The following is a 16422-nucleotide window of genomic DNA, read 5'->3' as shown; positions in this document are numbered from 1 at the left end:
TTCCCTGCCAATCACCGCTCCGGCCCCGCCCCTTCTTCCCGCCCTTTCTCCCTAATGGCCTTTATTCTCTGTCAATCACCGCTCTGGCCCCGCCCCCTTTCTTCCCGCCCTCTCTCCCCATTGGCCGCCGCTCTCTGCCCGTCACCCCCCTCTCCTCCCGCCCCCTCTCTCCCCATTGGCCGCCGCCCTCCCCTAGCCCCGCCCCTTCCCGCCGTCCTCCCCTCCCATTGGCCTCCTCCCGCCTCGGGCCCCGCCCCCCTCTCTCGCCATTGGCCCCCCCCCGCGCTCCCAGCGTGCCCCGCGCGCGGCGAGCAGCGCGGCCTGGTCGGTCCCGCCGCCATGTCCGAGTTCAGCCCCGCCGGGCCGCCTCCCGCCGCCGCCGGGCCGCCCGGAGGGGCCCCCCCCGCCGCCCCCAGCGCCTCCGCCGGGGGGGGGCCAGCGGGAGGAGGAGCAGCAGCAGCAGGAGGAGGAGGTGGTGGAGGCGGCGGCGGCGGCGGGGGGGGGTGGGGGCGCCGCGGGGCCGCCGCCTGCGGGAGGAGGAGGAGGAGGCGGAGGAGGAGGAGGAGGAGGCGGCGGCGGGTCGGCGGGCGGCGCCATCCGCAAAGACGCCTTCGCCGACGCGGTGCAGCGAGCCCGGCAGGTGAGGGGGGGGGCGGGGAGGGCGGGAGGAGGAGCAGCCGGGGTCCCCCTGTCCCCTTCCCCTCCACCCCGCCCCCGGTAAGGTCCCGCCCCCCCAAGTCCCCTTAACCCCCGAATGCCCCTTAACCCCTCCTCCCCGTTCCCCCTTAACCCCCCTCCCCGTTCCCCTTTAACCCCCCCCCCGTTCCCCTTTAACCCCCCCCCCCGTTCCCCTTTAACACCCCCCCCCCGTTCCTATTTAAACCCCCCCCTTTAACCCCCCTTCCATTCCCCTTTAACCCTCTTATTTGGGGGTTCTATACACCTAGTGGGGTCCCTGGAGTGGTTGGGGGTGGTTCTTCTCTTTTTGGGGGGCTCCTGGAGTGGTTGGGGGGGATTCTTCTCTTTTTGGGGGGCTCCTGGAGTGGTTGGGGGAGGCTCCCCTCTTATTTGGGGCCCCGTTGCTGGTGGAAGGAGCTGTTGGAATGGTTTTGAGGGGTTCCCTTTTTATTTGGGGGCTCTATACAGGTAGGGGGGGTCCTGGAGTGGTTTGGGGGGGTCATTTTCTTTTTGGAGTGCTCCTAGAGTGGTTTGGGGGGGGTCTTGACTTATTGAGGGGCCTTTTTTACTGGTGGAGGTGGTATTGGAATGGTTTTGGGGGGCTCTCGTCTTATTTGGGGGTTCTATGCAGGTAGTGGGGGTCCTGGAGTGGTTTATTAGGGGGGCTCCTGGAGTCGTTTTGGGGGGTCCTGGCTTATTGAGGGGTCCCTTTGCTAGTGGAGGGGGGGCTATTGGAATGGTTTTGGGGGAATCTCCTCTTATTTGGGGGGTCTATACAGGTAGTGGGGGTCCTGGAGTGGTTGGGGGGGGTCCTCCTCTTTTTGAGGGGCTCCTGGAGTGGTTTTGGGGGGGCTCCTGGCTTATTGAGGGGCCCCTTTGCTGGTTGGGGTGGCTATTGGAATGGTTTTGGGGGGCTCTCCTCTTATTTGAGGGATCTGTACGGGTAATGGGGGTCTTGGAGTGATTGGGGGGGGCTTTTTTCTATTTGGGGTGCTCCTAGAGTAGTTTTGGGGTGTCTTGGTTTATTGAGGCGCCTCTTTGCTGGTGAGGGGGGCTATTGGAATGGTTTTTGGGGGGGTCCTTTCTTATTTGGGGGTTCTATACAGGTAGTGGGGGTCTTAGAGTGGTTGGGGGGTGTCCTTCTCTTTTTGGGGGGTTCTGGTTTGGATTTGGGGGCGGGGGCAGCTTACTGGGGGGCTTCTGCTGTGGTGAGGAGCTCATAGAGGGAATTCGGGGGGGCCCTGTGACCTTCTGGGACTCAGAAGGAGGTTTTGGGGGGGCCCTCGCTGTGCTGTGAGGCTGAAGGATGGGATTTTGGGGGGGCTCCCCTATGGCTCAGGGGTTTTGGGGGGAGGTGCTGTGGTTTGGGGCTCAAAGGGAGGCTTTGGGGGGCCCTCTATGTCCCTGTGGGGCTCAGGAAGGGGTTTTGGGGGGGCACTAAGACACTAAGGGGCTTGTGAGGGAGTTTTGGGGGGGCCCCTGCTGTGCTTTGGGGCTGAAGGATGTGAATTTGGGGGGCCCTGCTGTGGTTTGGGGCTCATAGAGAGGTTTTGGGGGGGCCTCTGTGACCCAGTGGGGCTCATGAGGGGATTTTGGGGGACCTTGCTATGGGGCGGTGTTGATGGATGGGATTTTGGGGGGGCCCTGCTGTGGTTTGGGGCTCATAGAGAGGTTTTGGGGGGGCCTCCGTGACCCAGTGGGGCTCATGAGGGGATTTTGGGGGACCCTGCTATGGGGAGGGGTTGGTGGATGTGATTTTGGGGGGCCTTGCTGTGATTTGGGGCTCATCGAGGGGTTTTTGGGGGGGCCCCGCGACGCTGTGATACTCCTGGGGAGGTTTGGGGGGGACCTGGTTGGGGTTTGGGGCTCATCGAGGTGTTTTGGGGGGCCCCGGTTGGGGTTTGGGGCTCATCGAGGGGGTTTGGGGTTCATTGAGGGGTTTTGGGGGGCCCCCATGACGCTATGGGTCTCCTGAGGAGGTTTTTGGGGGGTCCTGATTGGGGTTTGGGGCTCATCGAGTGCTTTTGGGGGGGTCCTGTGATTCAGGGGGGTTTTGGGGTCCCCCCAGTTTGAGGCCCATGGGGAGATTTGAGGATCCCCTTGTGATTTGAGAGAGACCATGGGCTTTTTTGGGGTCCCCTGTGATTCCGGAGGAGCCTTGATGAGTTTTTGGGGTTCCCTTGTGATTTGGGAGGGGGGGTCTTGATGGGTTTTTAGGGTCCCCTCGTTTAGGACCCAAGGGGAGATTTTGGGGTCCCCTTGTGATTTAGGGGGGCTGCGAGGGGGAGGTTGGGGCCCGCTTGTGATTTGGGGGGGGGTGGAGCCCTTGGGGAGGTTTTGGGGTGCCCCCCGTGGCACTATGGGGGGGGTCCCCGTTTTTGGGGTCCCCCCTGGACACCCCCTCTTCCCATTTTTTCAGATAGCAGCAAAGATTGGGGGGGACGCGGGCACGACGGTGAACAACGCGCCCCCCGACTTCGGCTTCGGGGGGCAGAAACGGCAGCTGGAGGACGGCGGTAAGGGGGGGGGAACCCCAAAATCGAGGGGGGGGGCACCCCCAAACCCAGCAAGTGCGTTTGGGGGAGCCCCTAACGATGCTTCCCCACCCCCCACCCCCCCCAGATCAGCCTGAGAGCAAAAAGCTGGCGACACAGGGAGACTGTGAGTACCAAGGGGGGTTTTGGGGGGCTGGGGGGGTTTGGGGGGGCCGAGGAGGGGGATGTTGGGGTGCTGGGGGGGTTTGGGGGGGCTGGAGGAGGGGTCTACACCCCATAACGGGGTTCGGTTCCCCCCCCAGCGCTGCCGAGCCAGCTGGGACCCATCCACCCCCCGCCCCGGTGAGTTTGGGGGGGCAAGGGGAATGTGGGGGGGCATCAGGGATCCTGAGGGGGGTTTGGGGGTGCAGGGGCAGTTTGGGGGGGGCAAGGGGAATTTGGGGGGCTAGGGGTGGTGAAGGATCTTGGGGGATCTTGGGGAGGTTTGGGGGTGCAAGGGGAATTTGGGGGGCTGTGGCGGGGAGGGGGTCAGGGATTCTGGGGAGGTTTGGGGGTGCAAGGGGAATTTGGGGGGCTGGGGGGAGGTCAGGAATCCTGGGGGGGGCTTGGGGAGGTACAGGGGCAGTTTGGGGGTGCAAGGGGAATTTGAGGGGCTTGGGGGGGGGAGGTCAGGAATCCTGAGAGGGGTTTGGGGGGTGGGGTGGGCAGAGGAGTTTGGGGGTCCTGGAGGGGGTTTGGGGGTGCAGGGGCATATGGGGGGGGGGGCGCAGAGAGGTTTTGGGGTGCCCTGAACCCCCGCCCCGTGTCACACAGGTCAACGGTGACAGAGGAGTACCGGGTCCCCGACGGCATGGTGGGACTGAGTGAGTGGGGGGGGGGAGAAGGGATTTTGGGGTGCAGGGGGGTGTATTTTGGGGTGCGGGGGGGTTCGGGGGTGGGGGTGGGGCTGAAGAAGGGATTTGGGGCGCAGAGGGGCTTGTTTTGGGGCAGAAGGGGGGTGTTTTGGGGTGCAGGGGGGTGTTTTGGGGTGTGAGAGGGGTGTTTCAGGGTGCAGGGAGGGTTGTTTTGGGGTGCAGCCCCCCCAAATGTTGCTTTTCCCCCCCCCCCCTCAGTCATCGGGCGCGGGGGGGAGCAGATCAACAAGATCCAGCAGGACTCGGGGTGCAAAGTGCAGATCTCACCAGGTATGAGGGGGGGAACCCCAAGATCCGACCTCCCTGGGAACCCCAATTTCCCCACTCCGAGGGCTGGGGGGGACCCCAATATCTGACCCCACCCCCCACCCCCAGGGACCCCAATCTCCCCTCTCCAAGGGCTGAGGGGGACCCCAATATCTGACCCCCCTCTCTGGGGACCCCTATTTCCCCCACATCCCCGATCTGGGGGGACCCCAACATCCACCCCCCCGCCCCGGGGACCCCAATTTCCCCCCCCCCAGGGCACCCCAATTTCCTCACCCCCAAAAAATTGGGGGGGGTTCAATGATCTCCAGCCCCTCTGGGGGGTCCTGGTCTCCCCTTCTGGGGTGTGGGGAGTTAATTAGTTGATAAGTTGATGATAATTCACTAATTAGGGGTAATTAGGTAGTTAGTTGAGGTTAATTCAGGGTAGTTTAATTAGGGGTGGTGTTAATTTGAGGGGGGGTGCTTAATTGTGGGGGGTTAATTCTGGGTGCAATTAATTGAGAGTTAATCTAATTAAGAGCACGTAATTGGAAAGGTAATTTAATTGGGGATGTTATTGGGGATTAATTAGGCTTAATTGAGTTGGGGGGTGTAATTAATTGTAGGGAACAATCTAATTTTGGGGTGAAATATAATTGGGGGTAGTAATTAATTTAGGGGATTTAGTTTGAGTGAGTTTATATAGTTAATTAGAGGGTGTAATTAGGGGATAATCAGTTTGGTGAAGTTAATTAAGGGGTTTAATCTGGTTGGGGTAATTTAGAGTATATATAATTTAATTTGGGGGTTAATGTAATTAGGGGGTTAATCTAATTATGGGGGGGTGCAATTAGTTGGGGGGTAGTTTAATTGAAGAATGTAGTTAATGGGGGAATCTAATTAGGGGGGTTTGAACTGATTAAGGGGAAGTTAAGGTGGTTGACTTAATTATCAGGTTTAATTAAGGGGGGTTTAATCTAATTAAGAAGAGGTTAATCTAATTAGTGGGGTTTAATCTAATTGGGGGGGGGTATTAATTCTGGGGTCCAAGCCCCCACTTGCCTATGTCAGGGAGGGTATCTAATTAAGGGGGGGTTAACTTAATTAAGGGGGGGTTAACTTAATTAAGGGGGGTTAATCTAATTAAGGGGGGGTTAATTCTGGGGTCCCAGTCTCCACTTTCCTGAGTTGAGGGGGGGTCAGGCCCCCCCATTCCTCCCTCTGGGGGGGTGGTCCCTGTTTGGGGGTTCAGGCCCCCCCAGTTTCTCCCTCTGGGGGGGGTCCGACCCTGTTTGGGGGTTCAGGGCCCCCCAGTTTCTCTCTCTGGGGGGGTCAGACCCTGTTTGGGGGTTCAGAGCCCCCCAGTTTCTCTCTCTGGGGGGGTCGGACCCTGTTTGGGGGTTCAGGGCCCCCCAGTTTCTCCCCTTCGGGGGGTTCAGGCCCCCATTTTGGGGTTCAGGGCCCCCCGTTTCTCCCCGGGAGGGGGTCAGGCCCCAGTTTTGGGGTTCAGGGCCGCCCCTGTTTCTCCCCTGGGGGGGTCCAGGTCCCCGTTTTGGGGGTTCAGGCCCCCCCTGACCCCCCCTTTTTCCCCGCAGACAGTGGCGGGCTGCCGGAGCGCAGCGTCTCCCTCACGGGGTCCCCCGAGGCCGTGCAGTGAGTAGGACCCCCCCAAAACTCCCCCCATGACCCCCCAAAACCCCTATAGCCCCCCCCAAACCCTGCCGTGCCCCCCCCAAACCATCTTGAACCCCCCTATAGCTCCCCCTAAACCCCTCCCCAGGCCACCTATAGCCCCCCAAATCCCCTGTAGCCCCCCCAAACCCCCCATGGTCCCCCCACAACCCCTCCCAAGCCCCCCAAAATCACTTCCCAAATCCCCTGTAGGCCCCCCAAATCCCCTGTTGCCCCCCCAAACCATCCTGTATGCCTTCCAATGTCCTTGTAGCTCCCCCAAATCCCCTGTAGCCCCCCCCAAACATCCTTATAAACCCCCAAAACATGCTGTATGCCTTCAAATCCCATGTAGCCCCCCCAAAATCTCCTATAGTCCCCCCAAAACATTCTCGCAGCCCCCCCAAACCATCCTGTATGCCTTCAAATCCCATGTAGCCCCCCAAAACGTTCTAATAGCCCCCCCAAACCATCCTGTATGCCTTCAAATCCCGTGTACCCCCCAAAACGTTCTCATAGCCCCCCGCAACCATCCTGTATACCTTCAAATGTCCTCAGAGCCCCCTCAAATTCCCCTGCAGCCCCCCCAAACCATTTTGTATGTCTTCAAATTCCTCCGTAGCCCCCCCAAATCTCCTGTAGCCCCCCCAATATTCTCATAGCCCCCCCAAACCATCTTGTATTCCTTCAAATGTCCTTGTAGCTTCCTCAAATTCTCTTGTAGCCCCCCCAAACCTTCTCATAGCCCCCCCAAACCATTCTCTATTCCTTCAAATGTCCTTGTAGCTCCCTTAAATTCTCTTGTAGCCCCCCCAAACATTCTCATAGCCCCCCCAAACCATCCTGTATTCCTTCAAATGTCCTTGTAGCTCCCTCAAATTCTCTTGTAGCCCCCCCAAACATTCTTGTAGCCCCCCCAAACCATTCTGTATTCCTTCAAATGTCCTTGTAGCTCCCTCAAATTCTCTTGTAGCCCCCCCAGACATTCTTGTAGCCCCCCCAAATCATCCTGTATGCCTTCAAATGTCCTTGTAGCTCCCTCAAATTCTCTTGTAGCCCCCCCAAACATTCTCATAGCCCCCCCAAACCATTCTGTATTCCTTCAAATGTCCTTGTAGCTCCCTCAAATTCTCTTGTAGCCCCCCCAGACATTCTCATAGCCCCCCCAAACCATCCCGTATACCTTCAAATGTCCTTGTAGCTCCCTCAAATTTTCTTGTAGCCCCCCCAAACATTCTCATAGCCCCCCCAAACCATTCTCTATTCCTTCAAATGTCCTTGTAGCTCCCTTAAATTCTCTTGTAGCCCCCCAAACATTCTTACAGCCCCCCCAACCATCCCGTATGCCTTCAAATGTCCTTGTAGCTCTCTCAAATTCTCTTGTAGCCCCCCCAAACATTCTCATAGCCCCCCCAAACCATTCTGTATTCCTTCAAATGTCCTTGTAGCTCCCTCAAATTCTCTTGTAGCCCCCCCAGACATTCTCATAGCCCCCCCAAACCATCCCGTATACCTTCAAATGTCCTTGTAGCTCCCTCAAATTCTCTTGTAGCCCCCCCAAACATTCTCATAGCCCCCCCAAACCATCCTGTATACATTCAAATGTTCTTGTAGCCCCCCCAACCATCCCGTATGCCTTCAAATGTCCTTGTAGCTTCCTCAAATTCTCTTGTAGCCCCCCCAAACATTCTCATAGCCCCCCCAAACCATCCTGTATTCCTTCAAATGTCCTTGTAGCTCCCTCAAATTCTCTTGTAGCCCCGCCAAACATTCTTGTAGCCCCCCCAGACATTCTTGTAGCCCCCCCAAACCATCCTGTGTTCCTTCAAATGTCCTTGTAGCGCTCTCAAATTCTCTTGTAGCCCCTCCAAACATTCTTATAGCCCCCCCAAACCATCCTGTATTCCTTCAAATGTCCTTGTAGCTCCCTCAAATTCTTTTGTAGCCCCGCCAAACATTCTTGTAGCCCCCCCAGACATTCTTGTAGCCCCCCCCAAACCATTTTGTATTCCTTCAAATGTCCTTGTAGCTCCCTCAAATTCTTTTGTAGCCCCGCCAAACATTCTTGTAGCCCCCCCAGACATTCTTGTAGCCCCCCCCAAACCATCCTGTATTCCTTCAAATGTTCTTGTAGCTTCCTCAAATTCTCTTGTAGCCCCCCCAAACATTCTCATAGTCCCCCCAAACCATCCTGTATGCCTTCTAATGTCCTCGTAGCCCCCTCCAGTTCCCCTGTAGGCCCCCTAAACCTCCTCAACCTCTCCCGTAGCCCCCCCAAACCCTCACCGTGACCCCCCCTAACACCCCCCCAAACCCCAGGAAGGCCAAGGTGCTGCTGGACGACATCGTGTCGCGGGGGCGGGGGGGGCCGCCGGGGCAGTTCCACGACAACGCCAACGGCCAGAACGGGACAGTGCAGGAGATCATGATCCCGGCCGGCAAAGCCGGGCTCGTCATCGGCAAGGGCGGCGAGACCATCAAACAGCTCCAGGTACCCCAAAACCCGCACCCTTAACCCCCCCCCCTTTTTGGGGTGCCCCCCCCCTTCCACCTCCTCAAACTCGCCTCGTTTTCTAGGAACGAGCAGGGGTGAAGATGATCCTGATCCAGGATGGGTCCCAAAACACCAATGTGGACAAGCCCCTGCGGATTATCGGGGACCCCTACAAGGTCCAGGTGAGCCCCCCTAAAATCTTGCACCCCAAAAACCTCTCCTGTGCCTCAAAACTGACCCCCACCGTGCCCCACAACTGTCCCCCGGCCCCCCCAAACTGACCCCTGATGTGCTAACTCCCCCTGCAACACAAATGCACCCCAAACCCACCCCCAATTGCCCCAGAACACCCCAAACCCACCCCAACTGCCCCCAGAACACCCCAAACCCACCCTCCTGCACCCCAAACCCACCCCGACTGCCCCCAAAACACCCCAAACCCACTCTCCTGCACCCCAAACCCACCCCAACTGCCCCCAAAACACCCCAAACCCACCCTCCTGCACCCCAAACCCACCCCGACTGCCCCCAAAACACCCCAAACCCACTCTCCTGTAGCCCAAACCCACCCCAACTGCCCCCAAAACACCCCAAACCCACCCTCCTGCACCCCAAACACACCCCAACTGCCTCCAGAACACCCCAAACCCACCTCAATTGCCCCCAGACCACCCCAAACCCACCCTCCTGCACCCCAAACCCACCCCAACTGCCCCCAAAACACCCCAAACCCACCCTCCTGTACCCCAAACCCAACCCGACTGCCCCCAAAACACCCCAAACCCACTCTCCTGTACCCCAAACCCACCCCAACTGCCCCCAAAACACCCCAAACCCACCTTCCTGCACCCCAAACTCCCTCAATTGCCCTCAAACCCACCCTCCTGCACCCCAACCCCACCCCAACTGCCCCCAAAACACCCCAAACCCACCCTCCTGCACCCCAAACCCACCCCAGTTGGCCCCATAACACCCCAACTCCACCCCAACTGCCCTCAAAACACCCCAAACCCACCTTCCTGCACCCCAACCCCACCCCAACTGCCTCCAAAACACCCCAAACCCACCCTCCTGCACCCCAAACCCACCCCAGTTGGCCCCATAACACCCCAACTCCACCCCAACTGCCCTCAAAACACCCCAAACCCACCTTCCTGCACCCCAAACCCACCCCCAATTGCCCCAAAACACCCCAAACCCACCCCAACTGCCCCCAAAACACCCCAAACCCACCCCAATTGCCCCAAAAACACTCTAAACCCACCCTCCTGCACCCAAAACCCACCCCAACTTCCCCCAGAACACCCCAAACCCACCCTCCTGCACCCCAAACCCACCCCAATTGGCCCCAAAAACACCCCAAACCCACCCCAACTGCCCCCAAAACACCCCAAACCCACCCTCCTGCACCCCAAACTGCCCCCAAAACACCTTCCTGCCTCCCAAACCCACCCCAATTGCCCCAAAAACACCCCAAACCCACCCTCCTGCCCCCCAAACCTCCTCCAAACCACCTTTCTGCCCCCCAAACCCCCTGAATTGCCCCCCAAACCCCCTGGATTGCCCCCCAAACCCCTTCCCGCCCCCTAAACTGCCCCCCCAATTGCCCCCTGTGCTCCCAAATCAACCTTCTGCGTGCTGAGTCACCCTGAATCACCTTCCCAGCCCCCCAAATAACCCCCTAGCCCCCCCAAATAACCCCCCCGCCCCCCAAAATCTCGCAGCAAGCCTGCGAGATGGTGCTGGACATCCTGCGGGAGCGCGACCAGGGCGGCTTCGGTGACCGCAACGAATACGGTTCTCGCCTCGGCGGCGGCATCGATGTGAGTTCCTCCCCTCCCAGCACCCCCAAAATCACCCCCTGGGGGCCCCCCAACTTCCTCCTGACCCCCACTTCAGGTGCCGGTGCCGCGGCATTCGGTCGGCGTCGTTATCGGCCGCAGCGGGGAGATGATTAAGAAGATCCAGAACGACGCCGGCGTGCGAATACAGTTTAAACAAGGTTTGAGGGGGGCCTAGTTTTAATTTAAATGGGGGGAGAGGATTTGGGGTGCCCCCCCCCCAAGTCTTAAATATGTTTTGTTGATGTAGATGACGGGACGGGGCCGGAGAAAATCGCTCACATCATGGGCCCCCCCGAACGCTGCGAGCACGCCGCCCGCATCATCAACGACCTCCTGCAGAGCCTGCGGGTAGGGGGGGGGCCGCGGCGGGGCGCCCCGAAAAGGGGGTGACGGCCTCCCCCCCCCCTCCCCTGACGCCTCCCTTCCCCCCGCAGAGCGGCCCCCCCGGCCCCCCGGGACCGGGGATGCCTCCTGGGGGGCGGGGGCGCGGGAGGGGTGCGGGCACTTGGGGCCCCCCCGGGGGTGAAATGACCTTCTCCATCCCCACCCATAAATGCGGGTTGGTCATCGGCAGAGGTGAGCACCCCAAAAAATAAATAAACGACACAACCCAGAGCCCCCACCCCTCAAAATCCCCCAAAACCCCTTCCCCTGGCGCTGCCCCCCCCCCCCCAAAAAACCTCCTCGCAGGCGGGGAGAACGTCAAGGCCATCAACCAGCAGACGGGGGCCTTCGTCGAGATCTCCCGCCAGCTGCCCCCCAACGGGGACCCCAACTTCAAGCTCTTCGTCATCCGAGGCTCCCCGCAACAGATCGACCACGCCAAGCAGCTCATCGAGGAGAAAATCGAGGTTTGGGGGGGGAGGAACGGGGCACCCTGAATCCTCTCCCTGCACCCCAAATCCTCTCGCTGCGCTCCAAACTTCCCCCCTGCCCCTCGAAATGCCCCCGTTGTGCTCCAAACTGCCCCCTCGCACCCAAAACCGCCCCAAAGAATTAACCAAGCCAAGCTCATTGAGGGGAAAATTGAGGTTTCGGGGGACCAGGGCGCCCCAAAATCCCCCCTGCACCCCAAACCCCCCCTTTGTGCCCCTCCTCTGTGCCCCAAACTTCCTACCCGCACCCCAAACCGCCCCTTTTATACCCCAAACTGCTCTCTCGCACCCAAAACTGCCCCAAAGAATCGACCACGCCAAGGTCATTAAGGAGAAAATTGAGATTTGGGGGGGCCAGGGCACCCCAAAACCCCCCTCTGCACCTCAAAACCCTGCCCTGCACCCCAAACCTTCTACCTGCACCCCAAAACACTCTTTTTATACCCCAAACTGCTCCCTCGCACCCAAAACTGCCCCAAAGAATCAACCACGCCAAGGTCATTGAGGAGAAAATTGAGATTTAGGGGGGCCGGGGCACCCTAAAAGTCTCCCTGCACCCCCAAAATGACCCCACTGCCCCAAAGCGTCCCCTCTGCAACCCGAAGTGCTTTCTTGTCTCCAAGAGAACCCAAACCGCCCCCCAAAATGCCCCCCCTGACCCCCAAATAACCCCCTCATGCCCCTGAATCCCCCCCAAACTGCCCCCCACCCCCTGAATCCCCCTCTCACACCCCAAATTGCCCCCCAAATCCCTCCCAAACTGCCCCCCCACCCCAAATTGCCCCCCGAATCCCTCCCAAACTGCCCCCCCACACCCCAAATTGCCCCCCGAACCCCCCCCCAAGTGACCCCCCCACTCTCCGCAGGGCCCGCTCTGCCCCGTGGGGCCGGGACCGGGGCCGGGGGGCCCCCCAGGACCCGCGGGCCCCATGGGGCCCTTCAACCCGGGGCCCTTCAACCAGGGCCCCCCCGGCGCCCCCCCGCAGTGAGTGGGGGGCATTTTTTTTGGGGGGGGGGAAGCAATTTGGGGGGCTCACAGTGGGTGTTTGGGGGGCAGGGGGGTTTCAGGGTGCAGTGTGGGGTGTGGGGGATAGTTTGGGGGGGGCATTCAGGGGGTAGGGAATAGTTTGGGGGTCCAGGAGGGTTTGAGGGAGCAGTTTGAAACTTGGGGGGGGGGCATTTATGGGGGGGTGCAGGGGGCAGTTTGAAGCTGGGGGGCATTTATGGGGGGTTTTGGGGGGCAGTTTGAAGCGGGGGGGGGCATTTACAGGGGCTTGGAGTGCAGGGGGGCCACCTTGGGGTTTGGGGGGGACAGTTTGGGGCATGGGGGGGTGTCTTGAGGGTGCTGGAGGGTTTAGGGGTGTGGGGGGGTTCTTTGGGGTACATTGTGGGTCTTTGGGATGTGGGGGGGACTTTAGGATATAGAGGGGATTTGGGGGGTGCAGGGGGGTTCTTTGGGGGTGCAGGGGGGGGGTCTTTGGGGTGCAGAGGGTGTTGGGGGGCGCTTTAGGGCTGGGGGGGGCTTTTACACCAGGGGGTTGGGGTGCGAGGGGGGTTTGGGGACCATGGAGGGGGGGTTGGGGGTGCAGTTTGGGTCTGCGAGGGGTCTTTTCTGGCAGGGGGGTTGGGGTGTAGAGGGGATTTGGGGGGTGCAGGGGGTTCTTTGATGTTCAAGGGGGTGTTTTTTGGGGTGCAGGGGGTGTTTGGGGGGGGCAATTTGAGTCTGGGGGGATGTTTTTATGTTGGGGGGGGTTCAAGGGTGGTGGGGGGGACAGAGTTCTTTGAGGCACAGGGTGGTTTCTTATGACCCGTAGGGGGTTTTGGGGGGGCTCTATATGACATAAGGGGGGTTTTGGGGTGCCGCGACCCCCCCTAACCCTCTGTCCCGCAGCCCCGGCGCCCCCCCCCCCGCACCAATACCCCCCCCAGGGCTGGGGCAACACTTACCCGCAGTGGCAGCCGCCGGCGCCCCACGACCCCAGTGAGTACCAGAAACACCCCCTTTTCCTTCTACAAACTTTTATTTTTTTGGGGTGTCCGCCCCGTTTTTTTTTTTTTTTTTTATTTTCGGAGCCCCCCTCCCCTCACGCTGGCGGTTTTGGGGCCCCCCCCAGGCAAAGCGGCGGCGGCGGCGGACCCCAACGCCGCCTGGGCCGCCTACTACTCGCACTACTACCAGCAGCCGCCGGGGCCCGTGCCGGGGCAGCCCCCCGCCCCCGCCGCGCCCCCCGTCCAGGGGGAGCCCCCCCAGCCCCCCCCCCGCCGGACAGCCCGACTACACCAAGGCCTGGGAGGAGTACTATAAGAAAATAGGTGAGTTTTTGGGGGGGGGGGTCCCCCGCCGTGAGGAGCTCAGAGGGCACCAGGGAGCCCCAAAATCATCCTGACCCCCCCCTGCTCCCCCCACCAAGGTGACCGTGACCCCCCCCACAAGACCCCAAAACTGATTGTAGGGACACTCAAACTGACCCTGACCCCCCCACAAGACCCCAAAACTGACTGTAGGGACTCTCAAACTGACCCTGACCCCCCCACAAGACCCCAAAACTGACTGTAGGGACTTTCAAACTGACCCTGGGCCCCCCCCAACCTCCCCCCCACCAGGGACCCCAAAAGTGACCTTGACTTCCACAGGATCCCAAAACTTGACTGCCGGGACCCCCCCAAACCGACCCTGACCCCTCCCAAACTGACCGTGCCCCCCCACAGGAACTCTCCCAACTGACCCTGACCCCCCCCTCCAGGACCCCAAAACTGACTGTAGGGACTCTCAAACTGACCCTGGGCCCCCCCCAACCTCCCCCCCACCAGGGACCCCAAAAGTGACCTTGACTTCCCCAGGATCCCAAAACTTGACTGCCGGGACCCCCCCCAAACTGATCTGACCCCTCCCAAACTGACCGTGCCCCCCCCCACCCCCAGGGACCCCCAAATTAGACTTGACCCCCCCAGGACCCCCAGGCTGAGTGCTGGGACCCCTAAACTGACCCTGATACCTCCTCTCTGAACCCCCAAACTGAGTGCAGGGACCCCCAAACTGACCATGCCCCCCACAGGAACTCTCCAAACTGACCCTGACCGCCCCCCCCAGGGACCCCCAAATTAAACTTGACCCCTCCCAGGATCCCCAAGCTGAGTGCTGGGACCCCTAAACTGACCGGGACCCCCCCCCAAGCTGGGTGCTGGGACCCCTAAACTGACTGTGACACCCCCAGGGACCCCCAAACTGACCCTGATACCCCCCCTCTGAACCCCAAAACTGACCATGCCCCCCACAGGAACCCTCCAAACTGACTCTGATCCCCCCCCGGGACCCCCAAATTAGACTTGACCCCCCCCACGACCCCCAAACTGAGTGCTGGGACCCCCAAACTGACCCTGACGCCCGCTCCAGGGACCCCAAACTGACCCTGATAACCCCTCTCTGCACCCCCAAACTGACCACGACTCCCCTCCAGAACCCTAAAATGATCCTGACCCCCCCCAAGTGACCATGGCGCCCCCCCCCCGGACCCCCAAACTGACTGCAAGGACCCCCGAACTGCCCATGACCGTCCCCAGGGCCCCCCAAACTGAACCTGAGCCCCTCCCTGGACCCCCCAGTCCCCCTCCTTTGAACCCCCCGGCCCCCAAACCCCTCTCTGGAGCCCCCAGCCCCCCAATTTGAAGCCCCCTGCCCCCCCCCCCCAGGCCAACAGCCGCAGCAGCCGGGGGCGCCCCCCCAGCAGGATTACACCAAGGCGTGGGAGGAATACTACAAGAAACAAGGTAAGACACGCGCTCCCCCCTCCCCAAATTCTCACTCTCTGGGGTGCGGGGCGGGGCTGGGGTCCCCAGGCCCCTCACGGACCCCCCCACTTCTTCCTCCCAGCGGCCCAGGTGGCGACGGGGGGCGGCCCTGGAGCCCCCCCGGGCCCCCAACCCGACTACAGCGCGGCCTGGGCTGAGTACTACCGCCAACAGGCGGCCTATTACGGGCAAGCGCCGGGGGCTGCCGGGCCCGCGCCCCCCCCCCACGCAGCAGGGACAGCAGGTAAACCCCCCCCCCCACCCCCTCGGGGACCCCCAAACCCCTCCAGGAACCCCCAAACCTTCCCAGGACCACCCCCCACCCCCTCCCAAAACCAACACCCTGGGAGCACCCAGGGGGCCATGGGAACCTCTGAGACAACCCCCCACATCCGTAGGAAAATCTGGGACAACCCCCCCCAATCCATGAGAAAACCTGTCCCCCCCCCCCACATCCATGGGAAACACTGAACCCCCCCCCGATATCTGTTGGAAACTCTGGGACACTGCACCCCCCCCCCCCCCCAACATCCATGGGAACATCTGGGACCCCCTCCTCCCATCCATGAGAAACTCTAGGATTCCCCCCCCCCCGAAATCCATGGGAATCTCTATGACACCCCCCCCGCACATACTCTGGGATCCCCCCTTGATATCCATGGGGACCCCCCCACATCTATGGGATCCCCCCACCACCGGCACCCTATGGGAGCCTCTCTGGGGGACACACACCCTCTCCCTCCAAATCCATGGGACCCCCCTGGACCCCTCCCCCATCTATGGGACCATCTGGGACACACCCCCCCCCCCCCATCTATGGGAACCCCCGAACACTCTCCCTATCCATGGGAACCCGCCCCTAGACCCCCCCACCCCCAAAAATCCCTAGGAGTGGCTCCCCTCTTAACGCTTTTTTGCACCCCCTTTTTCCTTCCTCTCCCCCCCTTTTCCTTCCTCTCCCCCACCTTTTCCTTCCTCCCCCCCCTTTTCCTTCCTCTCCCCCCTTTTTCTCCCTCTCCCCCCCTTTTTCTCCCTCTCCCCCCCCCTTTTTCTCCCTCTCCCCCCCCCTTTTTCTCCCTCTCCCCCCCCTTTTTCTCCCTCTCCCCTCCCCTTTTTCTCCCTCTCCCCCCCCTTTTTCTCCCTCTCCCCCCCCTTTTCCCCCCCCTCTTCCCCCCCCCTTTTTCTCCCTCTTCCCCCCCCCTTTTTCTCCCTCTCCCCCCCCTTTTCTCCCTCTTCCCCCCCCTCCTTTTTCTTCCCCTATTTCCCCTTCCCCCCTTTTTACCCCCCCCCCAATATTTCCCCCCCCCCCAGGCTCAGTGAATCCGAATGTGAACCCCCCCGTCCAACACCCCCTTTTGTTTTTGGCGAGCGGCCGGGACGAGCGGCCCCCCCATTTCCCCCCCCCCAGACCCC

The 16422-nt window shown here is 60.9% G+C and overlaps 1 protein-coding gene across 1 annotated transcript; it reads left to right on the top strand.

Annotated features, from left to right (window-relative positions):
* Positions 1-54: 54 nt before the first annotated feature.
* On the top strand, positions 55-16415 carry KHSRP (KH-type splicing regulatory protein; the record flags this gene model as incomplete). Its single annotated transcript, XM_069882773.1, is given in 23 exon segments — positions 55-123; positions 197-640; positions 3098-3194; positions 3301-3339; positions 3476-3515; positions 3987-4036; positions 4286-4357; positions 5932-5989; positions 8327-8498; positions 8585-8683; positions 10226-10324; positions 10401-10503; positions 10593-10693; positions 10780-10921; positions 11036-11196; positions 12087-12205; positions 13112-13123; positions 13125-13201; positions 13335-13467; positions 13469-13533; positions 14911-14988; positions 15092-15253; positions 16321-16415. Coding segments are annotated over 23 exon segments (2487 nt in total), but the record flags the coding sequence as incomplete, so codon positions are not given.
* Positions 16416-16422: the final 7 nt, after the last annotated feature.

This window comes from Phaenicophaeus curvirostris, unplaced genomic scaffold (genome assembly GCF_032191515.1).
Source record: "Phaenicophaeus curvirostris isolate KB17595 unplaced genomic scaffold, BPBGC_Pcur_1.0 scaffold_330, whole genome shotgun sequence".
In the NCBI taxonomy this organism is placed as follows: domain Eukaryota; kingdom Metazoa; phylum Chordata; class Aves; order Cuculiformes; family Cuculidae; genus Phaenicophaeus; species Phaenicophaeus curvirostris.
This window is presented reverse-complemented; position numbering and strand designations above follow the sequence as displayed.